The sequence below is a fragment of the Drosophila busckii genome, chromosome 2R (genome assembly GCF_011750605.1).
Source record: "Drosophila busckii strain San Diego stock center, stock number 13000-0081.31 chromosome 2R, ASM1175060v1, whole genome shotgun sequence".
NCBI classification, from domain to species: domain Eukaryota; kingdom Metazoa; phylum Arthropoda; class Insecta; order Diptera; family Drosophilidae; genus Drosophila; species Drosophila busckii.
The window spans coordinates 9565229-9587273 of NC_046605.1; the positions used below are offsets into that span (position 1 = coordinate 9565229).

The 22045-nt window shown below is 39.3% G+C and overlaps 4 protein-coding genes across 10 annotated transcripts in view; 3 read left to right on the forward strand and 1 right to left on the reverse strand.

The window, feature by feature from the left end:
- Positions 1–12996, forward strand: part of LOC108596442 (syndecan) — a 103653-nt gene extending 90657 nt beyond the window's left edge. Inside the window, exons 3-6 of one of the 7 annotated variants that reach the window (XM_033293283.1) lie at positions 7289–7679; positions 7953–8516; positions 11970–12167; positions 12238–12996. In XM_033293283.1, coding sequence (XP_033149174.1) covers positions 7289–7679; positions 7953–8516; positions 11970–12167; positions 12238–12410 — 1326 coding nt within the window. In that variant the 3' untranslated portion in view covers positions 12411–12996. The remainder of the gene's footprint in view (positions 1–7288; positions 7680–7952; positions 8517–11969; positions 12168–12237) is intronic. The other 6 variants (XM_033293285.1, XM_033293284.1, XM_033293286.1 and 3 more) reach the window with 6 other exon arrangements.
- A 261-nt stretch (positions 12997–13257) lies between these two features.
- LOC108597557 (probable peroxisomal acyl-coenzyme A oxidase 1) lies at positions 13258–17510 on the reverse strand. The gene is made up of 8 exons (XM_017984164.2): positions 17311–17510; positions 16910–17072; positions 16560–16852; positions 16100–16505; positions 15537–16043; positions 15371–15476; positions 15149–15304; positions 13258–15093 (listed from the first exon to the last, which is right to left on the reverse strand). Exons 1-8 carry the CDS (start codon positions 17450–17452, stop codon positions 14833–14835), a joined length of 2034 nt encoding a protein of 677 aa, XP_017839653.1. The 5' UTR covers positions 17453–17510; the 3' UTR covers positions 13258–14832.
- Positions 17511–17805: 295 nt separating this feature from the next.
- LOC108595219 (selenocysteine-specific elongation factor) lies at positions 17806–19439 on the forward strand. The gene is made up of 2 exons (XM_017980410.1): positions 17806–18092; positions 18151–19439. Exons 1-2 carry the CDS (start codon positions 17849–17851, stop codon positions 19437–19439), a joined length of 1533 nt encoding a protein of 510 aa, XP_017835899.1. The 5' UTR covers positions 17806–17848.
- Positions 19440–19553: 114 nt separating this feature from the next.
- LOC108595223 (TM2 domain-containing protein CG10795) lies at positions 19554–20552 on the forward strand. The gene is made up of 3 exons (XM_017980411.2): positions 19554–19926; positions 19985–20187; positions 20253–20552. The coding sequence occupies exons 1-3, from the start codon at positions 19667–19669 to the stop codon at positions 20336–20338; spliced, it is 549 nt and encodes a 182-aa protein (XP_017835900.1). The 5' UTR covers positions 19554–19666; the 3' UTR covers positions 20339–20552.
- The last annotated feature ends 1493 nt before the right edge of the window (positions 20553–22045 follow it).

Consider the following 22045-nt stretch of genomic DNA (forward strand, 5'->3'; position numbering starts at 1 on the left):
AGCATTAATTATGTCGTAAGTTGCAGCAGCAGCAGCAGCTGCCGCAATTAGCGGCGCGAGTTAGTAATGAAAAATGAAAAAGTAATAAAGCGCTGCATAAATTGCAACTGCAATAAACGCTCCACTTTCAACACATCCCTTTTATATATATATTCAAGCATTATTATTTATGATGCTTTTAGCTGAAGTTGAAGCCTGAGATTTGTTTGTTTTGCCACATAATTTGCTTGGCTTAATGCTAATGCTGACATTGCTACAGCATTTAATATATTATAAGCGCATAAAAACAGTAAAAAAAAGAATCCCAAATCCAGGCAAAGCAAAAAGCAAAGCAGTGCGGGAACTTACTTTGGGTGCGGCTATTGATTTTTCGTAGCTGCGGTGGCGGCAGCTCATTCCTATATAGATAATGTTAATAATGTTGTAGGCAAACACATTGGTCAGCTTAATTTATTTTATTTTGTTGAGCTTGAGGCACGATAAGCGCATTAGGCGGCCGGCTACAAAAAAATATGCAAAAATAATAATTTAGCAGACACAGGTCACAAAACAAAACGAAACCCACACGCACAGCAAATACAAAATGAAAAAGAAAATGTGTGGCAAGCTTAAGAAATGGCAATAAATGAAACAAATTTGCGTATTTCCGTTTTCCGTTTGACGTGGCACGTCCAAAACAAAAAATTTCTTGTACGTGGCAATGTTCGAATTACAACGCAAAATGAAAACAACGAAGGAAAATGAAAACAACAACCTTAACGCCAATCCCAAGCAACTTGCAACTGCTGACAGCATACTGAGCTTGATAAATGTGCGCTTTGTTCTCTGGTTTTATGCAATGCAAATGCAGATGCAAGAACAACAACTGGCTGCCAATTAAATGCCAAATTATGCCAACGCACTGTGCGCAAAGCAACGAGAGCAACAACAACAACAACATTTAGCTTTTGTATGCTTGGCAGACAAGCGCAGGAAATGTGAGAGTGCGAGAGAAAGCAAAGCAAGGAAAAGCCAACAATGTGTGAGTGCAATAATTGAGCGCAAGAACTTAAGATCTGCAAATTACACAAGCAGCAAGCTGAGAGTTGCTTCAAGGCTTTCGCTTAAGTCGAGCTGCAGTAAAAACTAAATACAAGTTGCAAGTTTAAGTGACTAAAGCAGTGAAGTTAACGATTATACTAAAAATTATGTTGGATACAATTTGAGTTACACTCTTTAAAATTAAATAGAGACTACTATAAAAACTAGTCAAGTTAAGCATTTAGTTGTATTTCTATAGCTATTTTTAAATAGTAGTGTTGTATAACGCCAGAGCAGATATTCTGCTGCCTTTGCTTAAACGAATTTGTTTATGGCGTTTGATTTTGTTTCAACTAAGCTTAAAATTTTATCTTGCAGCCCCCAACTTGGTTTTAACTTAATATTTAGTTCGGCCACAAAGCATTTGCAACTAGCCAACCAACTGTTTAGCCCACTTAACTGCCACGTTGGGCTCTGGCAACGCCTAAAAGTATGCCACGAATAGTTTGCAAGGCCGCGTAAACAAGCACGAACTTGCCAAAACAATACACACACACACATACTTAAGTTGAGTGCTACACTGTACACATTGTTAAGGGCGCAACAAGCAAACTGAAGAAAGTAATGCAAAGTTACTACAGCTGCTGCTGGCCGAAAACTTGGCGAACTCTTAACATGCAATTCTCATACTTAGGTGCAAAACTTTTTCAATTTACTGCGCGCATTTAAAAAGCAATTATTTGCATTCTGGGCGATAAACAGCAAGAGAGACTAGCATAATGCAAATTTAATATAAGTAAGCAAAAGAAAAGCTAGTCACATATGAAAGCTCTGGACATTTTGATTATATTATCCTCAATCTAAATGCAAATGGGCAATTGGAAAAGCATAAAACGAGTTGCTTTCAAACTAGGCCAAGCCAGAGGGGCAGCAGTAAGTGTTAGCAGTTATGCCTTGCCACAAAATGCGTTGCAGTTGCAGTTGCAATTGCATGTAAATAAATAAACATCTTCTATTTTTTTTTTTGCTTCGTTTTGTGTATTGGTCAGCGCCTTGGCAATAATTGAGCTCAGGCTACACAGCTACAGCTACAACTCAAACAGCTTTTGGGGCTTTTGTGGTTGCAGCAACCGCAGTTGCAAAAGCATCGCAAAAATGTGTGGCAAATTGGCATGTTTAGCTGGCCACTTGGCCAGGCTAACAAAATTAGACAGAGAGAGAGCAAATGTGCAATACAAAAGATAAACCCAAAAAGCAGCTGCAACAGCAACAAAATGCGAAACTCGGTAAAACAAAAATTTGCTTACTGTGTTGCAAGCAACTTTTACTTGTGCAGCTGCTGCTGCTTCTGTTGTTGCTACAGTTTGTTGAACATGCATGTTTCCAACTAGCAGCAGCAACAATGCCGAGCTAACAAATAGTTCAAAATGAACTGGCAACAAGCTTAAACTTTTCCAAACTCAACAATTCATGCATTAAGTTTACTCAACTACAAATACTACAAATATACATAGCCATAGCATAGTTGGAATTGATTTTCGTTAGTCTGCGCCCATTTATTTGCTAAATCTTTTGCTGACTCCTAACTCCAAGGCTTATACACGTGCCAAGCATTAAGCATATATATATATATATGTGTGTGTGTGTGTGTGTGTGTGTTTGTGTGTCTATTTATGTGCTCGCTTGCTGTACAAACAAAAAAAATGTATGTAGCATAGAATAAAGCACTCAAAATTGAATTGCGCATGCATTAATTATGCAGCAAAGCAACTTGCCCCAAAGCAGGTCCAACAAGTTTTCACGAATGTGTTTGTGTAGAGCAAATAAAAATGCCGAGCAAACAGTGGAAGCAAGCAAAACTATAAGACTATGAGATACACTTTGAAAGCGTAGCAAATTCAATTAAGTGCTGCTAACACTTTAAGCAACTTTAAGTTATGTTAAGCAACAGTAATAAGGAGAACATAGAGCTATTACTACAATGTATCCATCTGAAGAAAAAGTAAATTTTTTATCTTTCATTAACAGTGCGCTGTTATTTCGTTAACATAGCGTTTGATCGACAAATGTTTTTCAACTTTAATTAACAGTGCGCTGTTGCTCAAATGCAATCGATTTGAAAGCAAATAATGTTAATGCTATGTTAAATGGAAAATATATTGCTCTTGCTTTTGAATTGATTTCACTGTCATGTAGTTAACATAGCAAATAATAATGCAATGTTAACTATATAAAATATGGAATGATGAAAGAAAGATAAATTTGCTTCTCTTGGCCTTTGAATTGATTTCACTGTCATGTAGTTCACATAGCACAGTAATCTAGTTAACATAGCAGCTCTTAGTAAACATATCACTGTTACTCGAATGTAATCGATTTGAAAGCAAATAATAATGCAATGGAAAGATGAAAAATTTGCTGCCTTGGCCTTTGAATCGATTTGAAAGCAAAGAATAATCCAATGTTAAGTATATAAAAGAAGGAAAGATGAAAAATTTGCTGCTCTTGGATTTTGAATTCATTTCTCTGTAATGTACTTAACATAGCACTGTAGTCTAGTTAACATAGCAGCTCTTAGTGCACTGCTCTATAGTTACCATAGCGTTAGTTAGTTTCATAACAGTCCAAACTGTATTTCAACTGAAAAAGTATAAAAGTATTTTTAGCCAAGTAGTGAAAAACACATTTGTGCTTGCAGCTCAGCTTGTTGTTTATGCATAAAGAGCGAGCCGCGCCCCAAACTGCGCTCGTTGCTCGTTGCAAGCCCCGCGCTGCTTTTTCTTTGTTTTTGCACCGAGACTGACACAATTTTTGCGCTCATTATGCTTGAAGGTTGCTGCTGCTGCTGCTGCTGCAGTTTGTGCGTTAAAAAGAAATAAATGGAAACGAGGAACACGTTGCCAAGTTTCGAGATGAAAACTTTTTGGGCCAAGTCGAAAAGTTGGCTAACTGTACGAGTAGTAGTAGTCGTAGTATGAACTATTAAACGCTTTTGCCAGCTTTTGACATTAGCTTGATATTTATGTGCATTTTGCATATTTCATATAATGTGGCAAGACAGGGAGTGGCTGCCTGCCACTTGGCCATGTACACGTCAAGCGATTGTGTGTCAAGCATACGCCATGTTGGCCGCCGCCGCCGCCGCTCTGCAGTATATGCAAATTTAATGCCAGCCAGCTGAAATATTAAAGCGCAGTCCGACAAACGAAATAATAAAGAGTCGAAGATGCAGCAGCTGTTGCTGCTACGTGTGGCAGGTGGCAGCAAGCTACAAATGACATCATTTAAATTCATGCATGACCCACATTGCAGCATCTGTTGCACGCCCACCCACCCAACCCCACTGCGCCTGCAGTTGCAGCTGCTCATGTTTTATTAACAAAGCAATTTATTGCATAAATTCGCAGTTGCCACAGTTGCCGCCGCCGCCGCCGCCACGCTTGCAACATTTTATCGATCGTAAAAAACTTTTGGGCGCACATTTAATGAGGCCAGGCAGCAGCCAAGTGCCAACAAGCAAGTGCCATGGCCAAAGGAACTTCCTAAGTAAGCGTAGCCGCACACACGCCCCTCACACCGCCCACCACAAGTTGCCACAAGTTATGTTGCATGCAACGTGCCTATTTAAAAGCAACACAATTTAAAGCTCTGGCTACAGTCACGTGTGTTTTAGTTGCAACGTTTAGTTGCACACCTCCGCTCCCCCACAGTAAGCGACTGCACACCGCCTGCTAATTGCTGCATAAATCAAGCGCCAAACCGTGAACGAGTGTGGGTGGGAAAATGGCTGCTGGGTAGTTTGAAAAACGTTTTAAATATAAGCGCCGCGCTCTCTCACGCTTGGGGAATAAATGTGGCAAACGCATTCTCTACTTTATATTTTATGACTCACTTTTGACCAAATGATTCGCCGCAGGCGTTGACTGGCCAACACACACACACATGCATGCATAATTTATGTGCGCTTTGGGCGCGCTACATTGCGTATACGCAATATTATGCTATACACATTACGCGCTACGCAAATATTTTAATTAAATTTGCTCTCAAACTCGCCACATAAAATCGAAAATAAAAAGCAAGAATTCTTTTTTAGCTAAATGCGTATTTAGCGTAAAATTTTTTGTTGTACACATTTCATCTTCTTTTTTTCGCACACGCATTCGTTTAAATCCAACGAGCTTGTGTGCTTTCAATTTACCATAAGTGCGCTTGTGTGTGTGTGTGTGTGTATGTTAGGAATGGAGTAGAGTTTTTCGCTTTCAACTTGACGCTTGACTGCCGCACTTAAAGCTAAATAAATTTAATTAAATGCTAACTTTTGCGGTATTAATGTTTACTTTTGGGATGGACTATTGTTCTAGAAATTGCTTTTTGTTTAGCGTGTAGCTATGCAGCATGCTATAAATTAGTTAATTACATTGAGTTAGTAGTGATTAAAGTATACCAAAGGCAACATAAAGAGATATGCTTGTAAAATTAGTTGGGCTATTAAATTATTTTTATAATGCAATTACCAATCATTACAATAGAATCTATCATTTATATAAACCAAATGCTTAAGTTATGAATATAATTATATTTCATATTAAAAAACTCTTTAATAAGTTCTTTCACAAAATATGTGCAGCGCATATTTAAAGAAAAAGTAAAGCTTACAAGGGTATTATTGTGTTATTTTAAATAAACACATCGTGATTAAACCATTCTACAATATGCAATTAAGTTATTCTTCGAATAAAATGTGCATTGAGCGCTCTGCCAGCAACAATGCAGCGACGCTTTCGTTCAGTCGCAGCAGCGAGAAGCGATCGAACGAAAGCCACGTGGCAGCGCTGCTTTCGCTACAAAGCTCTCTTTCTCTCTCTGAGGGCTTGCGCTCTCAGCTTCTGTTCTTGCACTGTGATCTTTGTATGTGTGAGGCTGGCAGGTACGCGCCCTAGCGAGGCCATTTGCAGTCGTTCAGTCGCAGCAGCAAAGACCAATCGAACGAAAGGCACGAGCAGCGCTGCTTTCGCTACAAAGCTGATGAGAAACTAGCGCTCGCGCTCTCGCTGTCTCTCAGAGAAACTTGCGGTCTTAGCTAGTGTTCTTGCACTTTTGATCAGTGTGTGTGCGCGAGGCCACTTACAGGTCAGTAGTGCATGGACTGTTGGCGATTAAACATGCAGTGAGCGCAGTGAGTGAGTTGCCAGCATAATAATAAGAAATAATTGAAATCTGCTGCATAACTTATTGATTATTTATAATTGCATTTAAAACATTATATTTGTAATTTAATGCTTTAAAGCTGAATTTGAAACAATAACAATTACTTTACATAATGTAACAACCTTCGTTTGAACAAAGCGGTTTTCATAACATTTTTTTGCTGCGCAATTCTTCAATAAAATTTTCCAAGTAAAAAGCTCAACATAAAAGGTGCGCAATTCGAACTGAGCTGAATTCTTAGTAAATGCCCTTTGAATAGAATAGAATACCTGCTTCCCAATTATGTTGTCTGCCAAGTGCTTGGCGTTGGCAAAAGAAAATTCCAGGCAATTGTTGTGTTGTTGATAATAATCAAACTGATGGTGGTGATGATGATGGTTATGATGCTGCTCAGGTGTAAGCGGCTGAAGTTGTAGCTAATGGTCAATATGTTAGGCAACACATATGATGTGTGTAGTAATAATAATAAAGGCAAAACCCAAAAGCATGTTGGCAGCAACAAATTCAATTAAGTTTACGCCAAGTTTGTCTTATTTTTATTGCACAGCGACCAAAATTAATGTGGATAAGCAACAGCAGCAATTGGCATTGGTCACAGTGTGTGTCTGTCTGTGTGTGTGTGTGTGTGTGTGTGTGTGTGTGTATGTATGTGTGTATATTTATTTTTGTAGCTGCCAAATAAACCGCAAATACCGCAGTCAAGGCATAAAAACCACACACACACATACAAGCAAACAAAAAGAGATAGAAACACAGTTGAGTGAACAGCTGGGGCGGCAACTCACACAGACAGACAATGGGCTTTGCCTTTAAATGTGTCCCTTGTGTATGGTTAGCACAATGCCACGCCCACAGCAACGCCTTCTTCGTATCTGCCTTCATATCTCTCTATGGTGTTGGCTATTGTTGGGGCGCGTTGTCAAGGACAAGGCACGCATAATTTTCAATGCAAATTGCTCGACACATTTGTTGCGCCCCCCAAAGTGCGCAAGAATTTTATTTTTGTTGAACTTACATTTAAATATTTGTGTTTTTATTTTTTTTTTTTTTGTTGCAGATACACGATGATCTAGACAAGGATTCGGACTATTCTGGCTCTGGCTTTGGACCCGATGACGAGGACGCCATAACAGATCATCACCAGAGCTCGCATAACTCGCGTGTCCACAACGTTAATACAAACAGTAAGCATAATTCGAACGACAACGACAACGACCACATCTCAAGTAGAGTCAACAATCATCATAATCAACTCGACATCAACAACAGCAACAATAATAATAATTTCCTCAACAATAATAATAATAATAATAATAATCATCAACTGCAAACGAATAGTGGCACAATCATTGGTAGTAGCACCAACGCCAATAATAATAATCTCAACAATCAAATCAACAACAACAACAACGGCATCATCAGCAGTGGTAGTGACATCAGCACAATCGGTAAAGATCAAGAGCTAGATACTGTTACTACTTCTACTTCTTCCACCACCACCACAACAACAACAACAACTCCAATAAATGCCAATACCAATGTTTCAACAACAAAATCCACCAACACCAACAATACAACAACAACAATCATCACAAACACATTCCTTACAGCCAATTCCAAGCCCACGATACTAACTAAGCTAAGCGACAGTGACTACAACTACAATAAGACTTCTCTCAATCATACACTAAACACAACAACCAACACATCTTTATATCCAGCAGCTCACACGACACCAACAACAACAGTACAAACCACTCCCACACCCACCACTCCCTCCACGTCCAGCAGCAGCAGCAGCACTAGCACCACCACCACAGAGCTTACTAGCAACGCCTCCTCCTCCTCCTCCACTATTCCTGCCTCCTCTAATCCCTCTAATCCACATCCCAGCCTTGGCTTCAATGCAACCACCAGCACCACCACCACCACAACGCGCAAACCCTTGCCCATTGATGATGATGAGCTCGAGATTGAGAGCAGCGGCGACGGCGCTCATGATCACCATGATGAGGATGCAGAACCAGATGAGGATGATGACGAAGATGATGATGAGGAAGACGAGCAAGATACAATCGATACGAATCCAGCGATCGAACTTCATCCAACCCACAGCCAAACGCCCAAGGGCAGTGAAGATGATCACATTATCGATTTGGATGCCAATACAGACGAATCTCTGGGCGTGGGTCATACGCATGGCGGGGATGAGGATGAGGACGAGGATGAGGGACTCTACACCGAAATCAGTGTCAACAAGGATGATACCCAAGCAGCAGGCGGACGTCAGTGGTTTATTCTTTATGCTCATTTTTCTTATTTCTGTTGCTTTTATTGTTTCATTTATGTTTTGCGTTTTGCTATTTGTTTTGTCTCTTTGCTTTCATTGTGCTTGTTTGGCATGCAAGTGTTACACTGCAAGAAAAACTCAAGTACAAATAACAATTTGTAGTTGGCAATTTCTTGCAGTGTAGCGCTAATCTGTACACTTTTAAGTTTATTTGGTATATTGCTTAACTATTTGCTTTTATTTACGTATTTTATGTAGTTTGTATTTATTAATTTGTCAAGTATTTTTGCTCTTATTTATTTATTTATTTTTCATATTTCCACTTAAGCTTGACAGCTTATGAAATTTACTTAGTTAGTGCTATAATTTTGTTAGGATTTATTCTTCGTCTGACTGGCACACTGGCGTCTCTAACTCTGACTGACTCTCACTCTCTCTCTCTCGCTCTCGCGCTGCTGCTCCTTGAAATACGAAACTTAAACAACAAATACTTCCCACAAAAATAAACTACAGCAACTTCAGTCCATCTACTCACAGACAAACTCATGCACTCATTCATTCAAAACAATTCATTTAGCATCGTTCGTTCGTTCGTCCCACACACACACACAACTAGTTGCCATTATAGTCTTAGCCAACATTTTAGATTAGATTTAGATGAGCTTAATTAATGGCTGCTATTGACATTTGAGCCGATAAGTTTTTAAGCAAACAAACAATCGATTTAGCCAGCCGGCGGCCAAAGCACTCAATCAGCTTTTGCCTTTATGCTCTGCGCGTTTCTTTTTTCGGCACCATTAACGCAAACTAAAGCAGTTCAAGCAGCCTGATTTTTCACGCTTTTGTTGTTGTCGCTCTCTCTCGCTCGTTGAGAGTGAGGCAAAAACACTTTACTGTGTGTGTCTGTGTGTGTGTGTGGCACTTCAAATGAAAAATCACTGCGCGCTGGCGTTGCCAACAGAGAGAACCTTAAACCTTGCGCACTTGTCACATTGTTTGTTGCTCATACGACGCGTTGTCGCTTGCCTGCCTTTTGTGTGTGTGTCTACTTGAGTGTGTGTGTATTTGGCTTTGACAATCACCGCTTCAAGTGCAACTGGCTTTGATGTGCAGCCACGCCTACAATTCAATATACGCCTTAGACGCAAGCAGCATATAATTTAGCACAGCCCCAAACTCTAAAGTGTGCAATGTATCACCTGCCACTCCCACTGCCCCCACTCCACACACACAATGCAATCAGGCAACAAAGTGCATTTTTCAATCAATGCATTTCATCCTTTGTGTGTGCGCGCGCAATTCAAACAAACAAACGTAAGAGGATATCCTGGCAAATAGTAAATATTTATTGTCATGCGAGCTGCTTAAATGCGACTTTAATATTATGTCACAATGGCGCTTGCTTTAGCTTAATGCTGCTGGCTTATAAGCCGATTGTTTTAAGTGCTCAATACACACACACATACACACACAACAGTTGTGTGTGTATTGCCGCTGGCATTGTTAATTAATATGGCAAACTTGACTTCAATAGCCGCTGATTTTGCCAACACATACAAACAATACAACACAATAAAGGCATTCAAGTAAACAATGGCTAAACATGTACTTAAATAAATAAAGTATGTGTGTGTGTGTGTGTTTACATGCGAGGGTAGCTTAGTAAATATAGAGGCGCAAGCTTATGTTTTATATGCTTGACGTGACTAGTAGCTAGTCACAATATATGCGCGCTGCTGTTTAAATTTATGACCAAAGTTGATTTAAGCAGCAATGCTAAGCTTAGTTTATAGCATTTTCAATCGATATGCAGCATCTGTAACATAAATATAAATACTTATGTTTTGCTTGGCATTGGCATATATTTTAAATATTCCGAGAAACCACGCCTCATCAGCATTTAAGCTCTATTGAATGCTTAAATTGGCAGCGTTTGCATAATAAACAAGAATATGTTTATATACATTCATTTCCCAATGCAAACATAGCAGCATTTGCATAGCCCTTTAGTACAGCTGCTAGCAATTGGTGAATTATTGAGTTCAACAATGTTCACCAATGCAGCGCCAATTGGTGGAAATATTCATAGCACTGTTTATGGCATTAGAATTAGCCTCAATAAAGCAGAAAGTGCGAATGGAACTTTACAATTAAATTTCACCAATGGTTTGTTGGTGAATGGTTAGCAATTGTTAATAAGTTAATTATAAGATACAAAATCATTTATTGCATTAGAATTGGAATTTATAAGTAAAATGCTAATTCAGTAGCTATGAATGGAACTTTACAGTTTTAAATTCACCAATGCTTTGTTGGTGAATGGTTAACAATGTTGTTAATTGTTGGTTCAAAAATTCAAAAGCCGGTTTATTGCAGAGAATTTGAATTTATAAGTAATTTGTTAATGCAGTAAGCGTTACCTTTGCAGTTTTAATTTCACCAATGCTTTGGTGAAATGGTTAATAATGTAGTTACTTGTAGTTCAAATTGGTTAAAGTATTCAAAATCCAGTTTATTGCAAAGAATTCGCAATTATAAGTAATTTGCTAATGCAGTAACCTTGAATAGAATTTTGCAGTTTTAATTTCGCCAATGTTTGGTATGAAACAACATTGATGAACTTTTGTCGTACTGCAGGGCTTTATCCATGTTGTGTATGTGTCTGTTTGTCTTGTTGTTAAATAAAAATAAACACAATTCTATAGAAAAGCAGCAGCATATGTTTGAGTTACGCTCGTTTCAATGCAGACAAAAACAGAAGCTCAACAATTACACAGACACAGACAGAGACAGAGATATAGACATTGTCGAAGCTCCTCGGGGCTAGCATGTGTCTATTAAATTAATTAAAAATCATTTGTGTTTGACAGCTAATTGGCATTTAATTTTCTTAGTCATGAGCAGCTGAAAATCTACGCCGCTACCTTTTAGAATGTGCAAATTTGAAAACACTCATTGTCAACTGGGTCAACAGTCTAATATTTGAGCTAGGGGCGAAAGCAGACAAGACCAGCAGAGTCGACATTATAATAAAAGCAGAAAAGTTTTTTCATTACAATTACTTGTGGCTGCTGCGTAGGCGGGGGCGTGGGCGTGGTTGTGGCTCTGTTGGCCAAATGAGATGTAAATTGTAGCGCAGTAAATCAAGAACAAAAATACTTCAGAAATTGTTTGTGGCACGTAGTTAAGTTAAATGAACTAACAAATTGTAGCACTTACACATGCATACACGCCTTGTACATACACACATACACATATACATAACAGCTCATTAGCACATTTACACTGCAACAAAAACAAAAAGTAAACTGTGTATTTGTATTTTGCACGCTATCACTCTATAACTCTCTCTCTCTCTCTCTCTATCTCTGTCATGGCATTGAAATGAAACAACAAAATATTTATGCTTATAAACTTAACTTAATTGCTGGCGTGCTTGTTCTTGCAGCAGGTGGCAGCAGCAGCAGCAGCGGCGGCATTGGCGGCAGCAGCACAAACGTGCACGAGTTGGATCCAAACACAAACGTCAACAGCCAGCCCACAGACACAAAGATTGTTGAGCACAGGCCCAGCGGCAGCGAAGTGGTCATCATGAGCGACGAGGATCGCACCACCAGCTTCTTTGCGCAGCCCGGCATACTGGCGGGTAAGTGTGGAGCAGCCTCCAGCTCAGCTATTCAATATTAACTATTGTTCTTCTACTGTCTTTTGTTTAGCTGTCATTGGTGGCGCCGTTGTGGGGCTGCTTTGTGCCATTTTGGTGGTCATGTTCATTGTCTACCGCATGAGGAAAAAGGACGAGGGCTCCTATGCCTTGGATGAGCCCAAGCGCTCACCTGCCAACAACTCTTATGCGAAAAATGCGAATAATCGTGAATTCTATGCCTGAGATAATGGCCCAGCGCGCAGATATTAAGCTGATTACAACGGCAATGTGCGATTCCAAAGACGTGCTGACCAGCGAGTAACAACATGACAACAACAACCAACCAACAACCAACAACCAACAACAACAGCAACAGCAAATTGTCAGCAGCAGTTTTTGACGTGTGTGGCAATTTAAATTGCAATTTGAATTTTGATTAGTAAAGCTCAGCTCAATATACTGCGCGAACCAAAACTAAAAACACAACAACAACATCTACAAAACCTAACAAACAAACATTAAACATAACAAAAAACAAAAAAAATTAAGAACAACAACAACAACATAATAGAGAACTTTGAGAACACACAATTTTTAGTGCGTGGGGTAAACAAAATTTTCACAAAAAAAAAAAAACACTTAGTTGTAAGTTAAATTGCGGCAAGCACACACACACACATACACACAGTTGCACTTACAGCGCCAAAAACAATTGAAAAAAAAAACAAGCTGTATATGTTTACGTGCGTGTGTGCGTGTTAAACTTTTCTAATTAAGTACATTTTAAGCAAATTGTGTAATACATAGAAAGAATGAAGTGAAAAAAAAATATCAAATGTAAAAGCAAATAAATCATATAAAATTATAAATCTATATATATATATATAAATAGTGAAACCAATATAAGGGCGGGCAAATTAAGCAAATTAATTATGAATATATATGTAGAGCAAAACTGAAACAACACACACACACACACAGATACAAATACACACGCCCACACTGCAAACATAATTACATACATACAATACATAGATGTAAACGCAAGATTATATTAAAATTATGGCAATTTTCGTGCATACTTATTGAATATATATTATTATATATGTTAGCTGAATACACCACACGTACACACACACACACACACACCCAATTTTATAATTGAATGTCATTCAATAGTATATATGGTCTAATTAACAAATACGAATTATCATAATACTAATTACAATTACCGCAGAACCATATGAATGTTAATTTACAAAACAAAACAAATGAAAATGAACTACATACAACAATTTGAATAATTATCTGTGTGGACACAACTTAACTCTGAAATGGCAGCATAAATGTTTTTAAGTTATACATAAGCATAACTATGTAATTATTAGCGTAATTCCTAAAAACAAAAAAACGAAAAACATAAAAAAAATATTAAAAACTTGAACAAAATGAAAATGTAAAACTAAAAAGCGTAAACACACTTTTCCTTGGAAAGCCAATGCCCTTAGTAAAAATCAAACACAGTTCGTTTATAAATTTCTACTCTTTTCTACGAAAAATAGAAAAAATGTGAAACATTATTTATTAAATTTATGCTGAGAACGGATATGAATTATGAATTATTCAAAAGTTGAGAAAGCAATTTGTACATGATGTATTTTTAAATTGTATAACTTAATTTGTTGTTTTTTTTTCTTTTGGCAATATATAATTTAACTGCGCTTGCTCTACTGTCCTTGGTTTCCTTACTTACCAATGCCTATATAATCGAAAATCAAAAATAATAAACGCATGCATAACTGTGCATTTATTTAGCTTTACACTTTAAGTTCGCTGTCGCTGACAAAGAATTGTTTAATTTACTTTTTTATATACTTACTTACTTACAAGCAATACACAAATAATTAAAATGCATATTTATATTTACATGCAATAGTGAAAGTTTATTGTTAAGTTTACAAACCCGCACATAATACTACAAAACAAAACAAAACAACAAATAATAAATTTATTGTTAAATGAATCCTAGAACACATGTATACACGAAATTCGTAACAATTAATTAGCTGCAATATCTGTTTATTTGTTAGTCAAGCTACAATTTTCAATTCTTACGCTCATATGCCATAATTTCACTACGAAATGCAAGTTAAAATAATAATCTAATAATAATAGCGATACAATTAAGCAAGCTAATTCTACAGATTATAATTAATAAACGATACATGCAAGCGAACACACATACTACGACATCGGTGTATACATACATAAGTGTTAAAACGAACTCTTTCGATCGAATATCAAACACACACAAACAGCAACAAACAAAAAAAAAAAAAAAAACAAAAAACTGAATGCATTCTGAATACAAAAATATAACTTTTTCTACACTGTAAAAAACGCAAACTGTAACTGCAACTGCAACTTTTTATATGTATGTACTATGTTTGTTTTCTCTCAATCTAGTACGTTTTATCAAAAAGTTTACATAATGTGTTTTTTTGCTGTTATGTAAGCGTTTAGTTTGTTAGTCCTTTTTTTAAATGCGCTGAATGTACTGAAATATTGGTTTTGATTTGCTAAATAAAACGGTATAAAACTAATTTAAACAAATGCAACAAATGTCTTTAATAGCAGCACCAAAATGATTATAAACAAATAATATTTATAGACTAGATTTCATCAATGGCTTGAGGTAAGTCTCGAACGACTTTTGCACAGGCTTCTGGTTCATTGTACTGCGCTTGGCTGCCTCAAAGAGTCGGGGATAGACATTGCCATCGTAGCAGCCGAGCACAGAGTTCAGCACTTTATCATGGAAATCAAAGCCATCACAGATAGCTACAGCATTGGGGCGTAATTGCTCTAGCGACAGTTCCAAACGCTTTTGTAAAGATCTCAGATCCACTTCGGTAAGATTGATAAACTAAAGCCAACTGGCCGTTAAAGCATTATTTCAATATATATATTAGTCAACTTACTCTGAGCACATCACTCATATTATTAAGCACAGTTTGGACCAGGAAAAGCTCAAGCACATTTTCCAAAACAGCATTCAGTGCCTGCGAACGTTTCTTTGCCTTGGCGCCTGTGATTTGCTCCATAAACGTTTGGCACACAAACTGACGACCGTGCAGCTTTAAAAGAGATTTCAATTAGTTAATGCTAAATAGCAATAAAGCAGAAAGCACGTTGAAGAGTACCTCAGCAGCTCTCGTCAGTTCAATGCCTGTATTATTGGCTGCCACTGCCTGCGACTGTCCCTTGGCCATGCGCTCCGATAAATTCTCAAAGGCAATGCGCGTCTTGCTGCAATTAAAATAATTAAGCACAACTTGAAAAGCTGCAGCGATAAAAAAAAATGCTTACTGAGCGGCCGTAAACTGTAGTGCCTTTAAAATGCATTGCCAGGAGTTGTCCCACTTGGGAAACTCGCGCAGTTGCATGGAGGATGCTAAATAGGCATAAGAGGCAGAGAGCGGCTGTCCTTGTTTGTAGTTTGCCCAAGCCTTTACCAGCGCACGTCCAATCTGCAGCAGCAGCACTGTATTCTCTCCCTCATAGGTAATAGCTGCCACAGCATTGCCGTAAATGTTGCTCATATTGGCGGCAATGTGATAGCCATGACCACCAGTGGACAGACGCAAGCGCTCAATGCCCGCACAGCCATCAGTGCTGGCAAGAACTTTCAAGGCGCATGAGAGTATATGCATGTCAGGCAGTCTGTCGAACTTGCCGTTGTTCGCCTCAAGCACCGTCTGATCATACTGCTCCCACATGTACTCCGCGGCCATGTGATAGGCCATGCCATTCGCTATCTCAGGGAACAGCTTCAAACGTTGAGTAACATGGTCTATGATCTGCGGTTCGGGTGCGCTACAAAAAGCAATTGATTAGTTATATTTAAACATTGACTTAATCTTTTAAGTTACTTCAGCTCAATGGGACTCTGACGACGCACGGCGGAGTAGCGAGTGGCTATGGTAGCCGCTTCCAGCAGCAATGTTGCATTCAAATTAACAATCAGGCAGCGCGTATAAACCATTGTCAGATAGTTCACCCTGGAAGCTGGACTTTCTGTAAAACTGCCATCTCTTTCCACCTTGGTGTACTTCATTAGCATGTTTGTGCGTGGAATGCGCACGTTCTTCAGCCCCAGGAAGCCTTGATTAACGGCATGCATGCCCAGCTTTTTGCCAATCTCGCCAATATCCACGCCAGGCAGAGGCATGTGCGTTTCCGCATCACGTAGGGGCACAATAAACATTTGTATGCCCTTGTGCTGTCCGTTTATATACAGCTGAGCCACCACCATGGCATGATTGGCAGTGTGTCCCACTGAAAATATCAATTTTAATAACTAATAAATTTGATTTCTTGAGCTGCACTTACAGCCGCCTGGCCACCATTTGTAGGCCTCCAGACTGGGCGTATTGAGCACAAACTCGTCTGTTTTGACATCATAGTCTGCACGCGTCTCAATGCCGCGCACATTGGTACCATGAGCTAGCTCCGTTTGCGCATAGGTGCCAATTATATTACAGTTCTCAGCCGCCTTGGCCCACTTGTCCACCTGCTCGGGTGTACCTTGACCTTTGATCACATCCACGAACATGGTTATGTGCGTTGCCAGCGGATGATTGCCTGGAAAAAGACCAGTAGCCTGTACATTGGTCAGGCAAGCACTGCAAAAGCAAAGCATTAAAATTTAAGTAAATAATTTAGTGTAAGCTCCCACTTACGGCCAAATATCAGAGCCACCAGGATTAAGTCTTTGCTGCAGCGCCTTTAGCTTGGGCGCAGCTTCGCACAAGTTCTTAACCATGCAGTTGTATACTTCCTCATGAGACATGTACTCATGCTTAAGGCCATAGCCATCCTCCTGATCGTCAAAGAGAACGCGTTCTGTTTAAATAAAGAAAGAAAATACATACATTGTATATCTTGGAAACTTTACTCTTTGGATATCGTACCATGAGTTATCAAAAAACCCTTACCACTGTTATTGATAATAAACTAAATAATTGCGCTCTTATCAACGACCGTCTACAAATGCATGTGTAATCAGCAGACAGAGCATTTAATAAATCTTTTGTGGGCTTAATAGTACCAATATAAAAGATTATTAGATTAACAAACTTGCCTATCTCTCTCTTGGTGTTTAGTTTCGCCAAGCCGCCCTGCCACCAAGCAGCAAACTCTTGTACATCAAAACTGGCAGCTGATCGCTCCTTTTGTATATCAGGATTCACCGTCCTTGGTATAAGGTTCTTAATGTGCGACATTTCTAATAATATTTTATTTATTAAACTAAACGATTCAACCTGTTGCTGACAGTTTCTCTACCGTACTGAACTGAACTGAACCAAGAGAGCGCGTTTTGGCGACCAAAAAGCTTTTTGGAAGGCCAAAGTGCAACCAGTGTTTACTGATAAGTTAAGCTTCTGTTTGTTTACAAGCCTATCTATGCAAAGTGCAAACGGTAGGCATTGCAATTATTTCTGAACTTATGTTTAGCACTAATAAATACCTTTATTATAAACAATATACAAATTAAGTGCACGCTCACAATGCTTATCGATAGTGGGCCGCCAAACATCGATTGCCCCAATGTTTTACAATCATCGATGTGCCTCCACTTTAATTGCTTGCGGCTCACAATGTAAACAAAAACAAACGCGATGGTAACCAATTTTAATGTGGGTCTCTTAGGACATGTTGACAGCGGGAAGACAACATTGGCGCGTGCTCTTAGCAGCATAACCAGCACTGCAGCATTTGATAAGAATCCACAATCGGTGGAGCGTGGAATTACGCTAGATCTTGGCTTTAGCGCACATGTTTTGGGTGAAGCGGATGAAAAGCTGAATTTTACATTTGTGGATTGCCCTGGCCATGCGAGTCTTATACGCACTGTTATTGGAGGTGAGCATATTCTGTTATACAATATGCACCTATGTAATGGAAAGCTACTTTTCTACAGGTGCTCAAATTATTGATTTAATGCTGTTGGTAGTGGATGCCCAGAAAGGCATGCAGACACAGACAGCAGAATGTTTGGTGATTGGCGAACTGCTTTGCAAGAAGCTGCTAATTGTCATAAACAAAATTGATGCGTTGCCCGTAGCAGAGCGTGAAGCGAAGCTAGAGAAGCTACGCAGTCGCTTGAAGAAGACTTTGGCGAGCACAAGATTTGGGGAGCAGGTGACAATTTACTGTGTCTCCGCTTTAGAGCACACAAACATCGAAGAGCTACGTGCTGGACTACGCGAAACATACTATGTGCCTGAGAGATTAGTGAATGCGCCACTGCTAATTCAAGTGGATCATTGTTTTGCCATTAAAGGACAAGGCACCGTTTGCACAGGCACTGTTCTCCAAGGCAGCGTTTCTGTCAATGACAATGTTGAACTGCCATTGTTGGGTGAACGGCGTAAAGTAAAGTCCATACAAATGTTTAAGCAGCCTGTAGAACGTGCTTGCGCTGGAGATCGCATCGGTCTCTGCGTAACTCAGTTCAATGCAAAGCTAATGGAACGTGGCATAATTGCTCAGCCAGATTATTTGAAGCCTGTTTACGCAGTCATCGTGCAACTCCAACCCATACGCTACTACAAACAAGCTATTAAAAGCAGAAGTAAATTGCACATCAGTGTGGGACACGATACAGTCATGGCCAGCATTATACTCTTTCGTGATGTAACTGCTTCTACAACATTTGATTGCCTTAAGGAATATGAATTTGTGGAAGACTACTCAGCAGCCGAGCCCATCACGGGTTCTATATACGCTCTGCTCCAATTCGAAACTCCTGTGTTGACCACATTGGGTACTACATTGATTGCCTCCAAGCTGGACATGGACTCGCACAGCAGTAGTTGCCGCTTGGCGTTTTGGGGACATATTGAATGGCAGACCCAAACCGTAGACTACGACACTAAAGTTCTACCGAAACTGCGGATTTTCAAACACAAGCAAAAGCAGGGAAATGTACAACGAGTAGTTAACGAAAGAGAAATAATTGTGCAGAATCTCTTTAAGAAGGACGCCAACCGTGATATGTACGTGGGTAAGCGGGTGCAGCTGTCCACAGGTGAGTCAGGATGCATAGAACGCACCTTTGGGCAGACATCCAAGGTAAGCATTGTATTTGCTGATGGCTTGAACAAGTCAACGCAGGAACAGCTTAAATCAGATCGCGCCAAGGAGGTAATTGTGCTATTGCAATGCAAAAAATATGTTTTTAATAAACAGGCTGGTTTGTTTCAATGATTTTAAGCCGTTATTTTTCAATATGCACGAGTGTTTTACAACACTAGTCTTATACGTGTGGCGGTTGAACGATTGTATGAAAGTAAAAAGAGACAAACATAGCGTTTTCTCATGCCACACTCTTCCGGTATTCCGAACAAAACCAAAACAAATTCACGTTCTAATGCAATTGTTTAACAAAGTAAAGCTTAAAATTTAGTGTAAACTGTTGTGATAACAAGGCATAGATGCTTTGGGGCGTGGTGTTATTGTTGCTGCTGCTTTATGCGGCGCAAACCGAACCTGTTATCGTTGATTGCAACGAATTGCTGATGGGACAGTACATGTGTCCTGATCCCGCCAAGAATCACATAGATCCCAAGACGCAGCAGCTGAGAGGCTGCACAAAGGACAATCGAGCACGTGTTTGGTGCATAGCTGCCAATGACATCAACTGCACCGAAACGGGCAACTCCACATTTACCAAAGAGGTGCCCTGCAAGTGGACGTGAGTAATTGATTTAATTGTCTTGTTGTTGGCCAGCTAATGCTTCTCGATTTCATAGGAATGGCTACCACTTGGACACGACGTTGTTACTATCTGTGTTTCTGGGCATGTTTGGCGTAGATAGATTCTACTTGGGTTACGTTGGCATTGGCCTGCTCAAGTTCTGTACGCTGGGTGGCATGTTTCTGGGTCAATTGATAGACATAATACTGATAGCACTGCAGGTGGTTGGACCAGCTGATGGATCTGCCTATGTTATACGTATGTAGCTGTACTTGATAATGCCTCTTGACTTTGCTTTTAAACATGTTTGTGTCATTTTATAGCTTACTATGGTGCTGGGATCACTATTGTGCGAAGTGATAATACCACATACCGTTATTGCAATCAGCTATACTGCATGCAACAATGAATATATCCAAAACAACGTTATCGGCTTAAGCGACTAAGCAACGACTGTTAAACTCCGACTAGTTCACAAATCCTTTGGCCTAATAATTTTTAGTACTAATTGTAGCTCTTAAGTTAAAAGAATGTTGCATATGTTAGCTCTATTTAAGTATATAAAACACATGTACTATTTATGTATATACGCTCATAAACACAATTTGTTGCCAATTGAGCAAAGCGTTTTATAAACATACATACATATACGCTATGTACGCTCGCCAGGGAATTCCATGGCACTATTTTCTTGGCAACAGTCAGCGACAGCCGCAAACACCCAAAATAATTGGCTCAACTTGTACTTTGATCATTCAAACATGAACATTGCCGGCGTGACAGAGTTTGGTCAAGATTAGCTGGGTAATGAGTCATCGCTGCAGTCCGTAATCAGCACAGATGACAAGAAATCAAAGAGGGGACAGAGGGAGAGCTGTAGAGGAGATGCGATTGCATTTGTGCTTGCCATTCTCGTTGTAGGCTCTTTCATCCGATTGGCATTTCCGAAATAATCAGCAATGTTGCATCGACAACGACAACAGCAGCGAGAAAATGCGTTGCTTGTTCGATTTAATTGCCATGGCCAATGTTGAGGTCGCGTGTAATTCAATGCGTTTTAATTAGGCACTCAATAAAAGGCAGATGCGCCCTAACTAAAAAAGAAACAAACTCAAGTAGCATGCAAGCCAGTGCTTGTAAAACTCAAGCCCAGTTACACAGCTGGTGATTGTAGAACTACAATACACTATAGCAATGAATGCCTGCTTAGCCCTTGTTAACTAACTGCGAATTATCAACTGACCTCCCCCCAGTCACGCCCCCAAAACAGCGGGCCTGCCATTCCTTATTTGCCTGGCTTGAGTGCAGTTTCAATTAGCCCCGTTGACAGCCAGTGGTAAGATGATTGTTATTGTGGCGCATATACATGTGAACACATATATATAACTACATACTTCTATGTATGTAATTACAGCACGAGAGATTTCCCGCCTGTGTAAACAGCACTCGCTTTGATCTTTTGTCTGACTGGCAGACGTAGTACTTAGCTCGTAGTAAATACAACTACAGCAGTCGTCCCTGTTGTTTTTATTGCCATTGTGTGTCAATTGATGTCCAATAGATATAAGTATATAATGATGATGATATCGCTTACCATCCAGGCAAATGAACTTTGCCAACGCCATAAGAAATTTGAGTAGCTTGTTTGCTACTTGGAAGTGTGAAAGCGCGTGGAAGCTTTATGAAAAATGCCCAAAGTAAGTTACATTCATTTAGACTTTATTCATAACAAGTGTGCAGGTTACAGTTTGATACGTCCAAATTTATATGCACTTTACTGTAATTATAAGTCCCATAATAATTTTTCTTAAATTTGCCTTAGAACTTTTATATTCAGTCCGGCTGATCGTCTTGAATTGACTTGGAAGTCTGGCTGATCGAAGATACTTTCTTCTTCCAGGTACGTACTTAAAGATATCCGCATTAATTTTTCAAAAAATCTAAAAATGGTTCACTCGCCACGTATTTGCCAGGGGCCTTTGCCTAATCCTCAAATAAGAATTTGGCATAAAAATACAAATTGCTAAGCACACACATTTCTAGATACAAATGCAAATACAAATAGAAATACACAGATTGTCTCAGCCTCAGATACAAAGTTAATTGCAAATGTTTA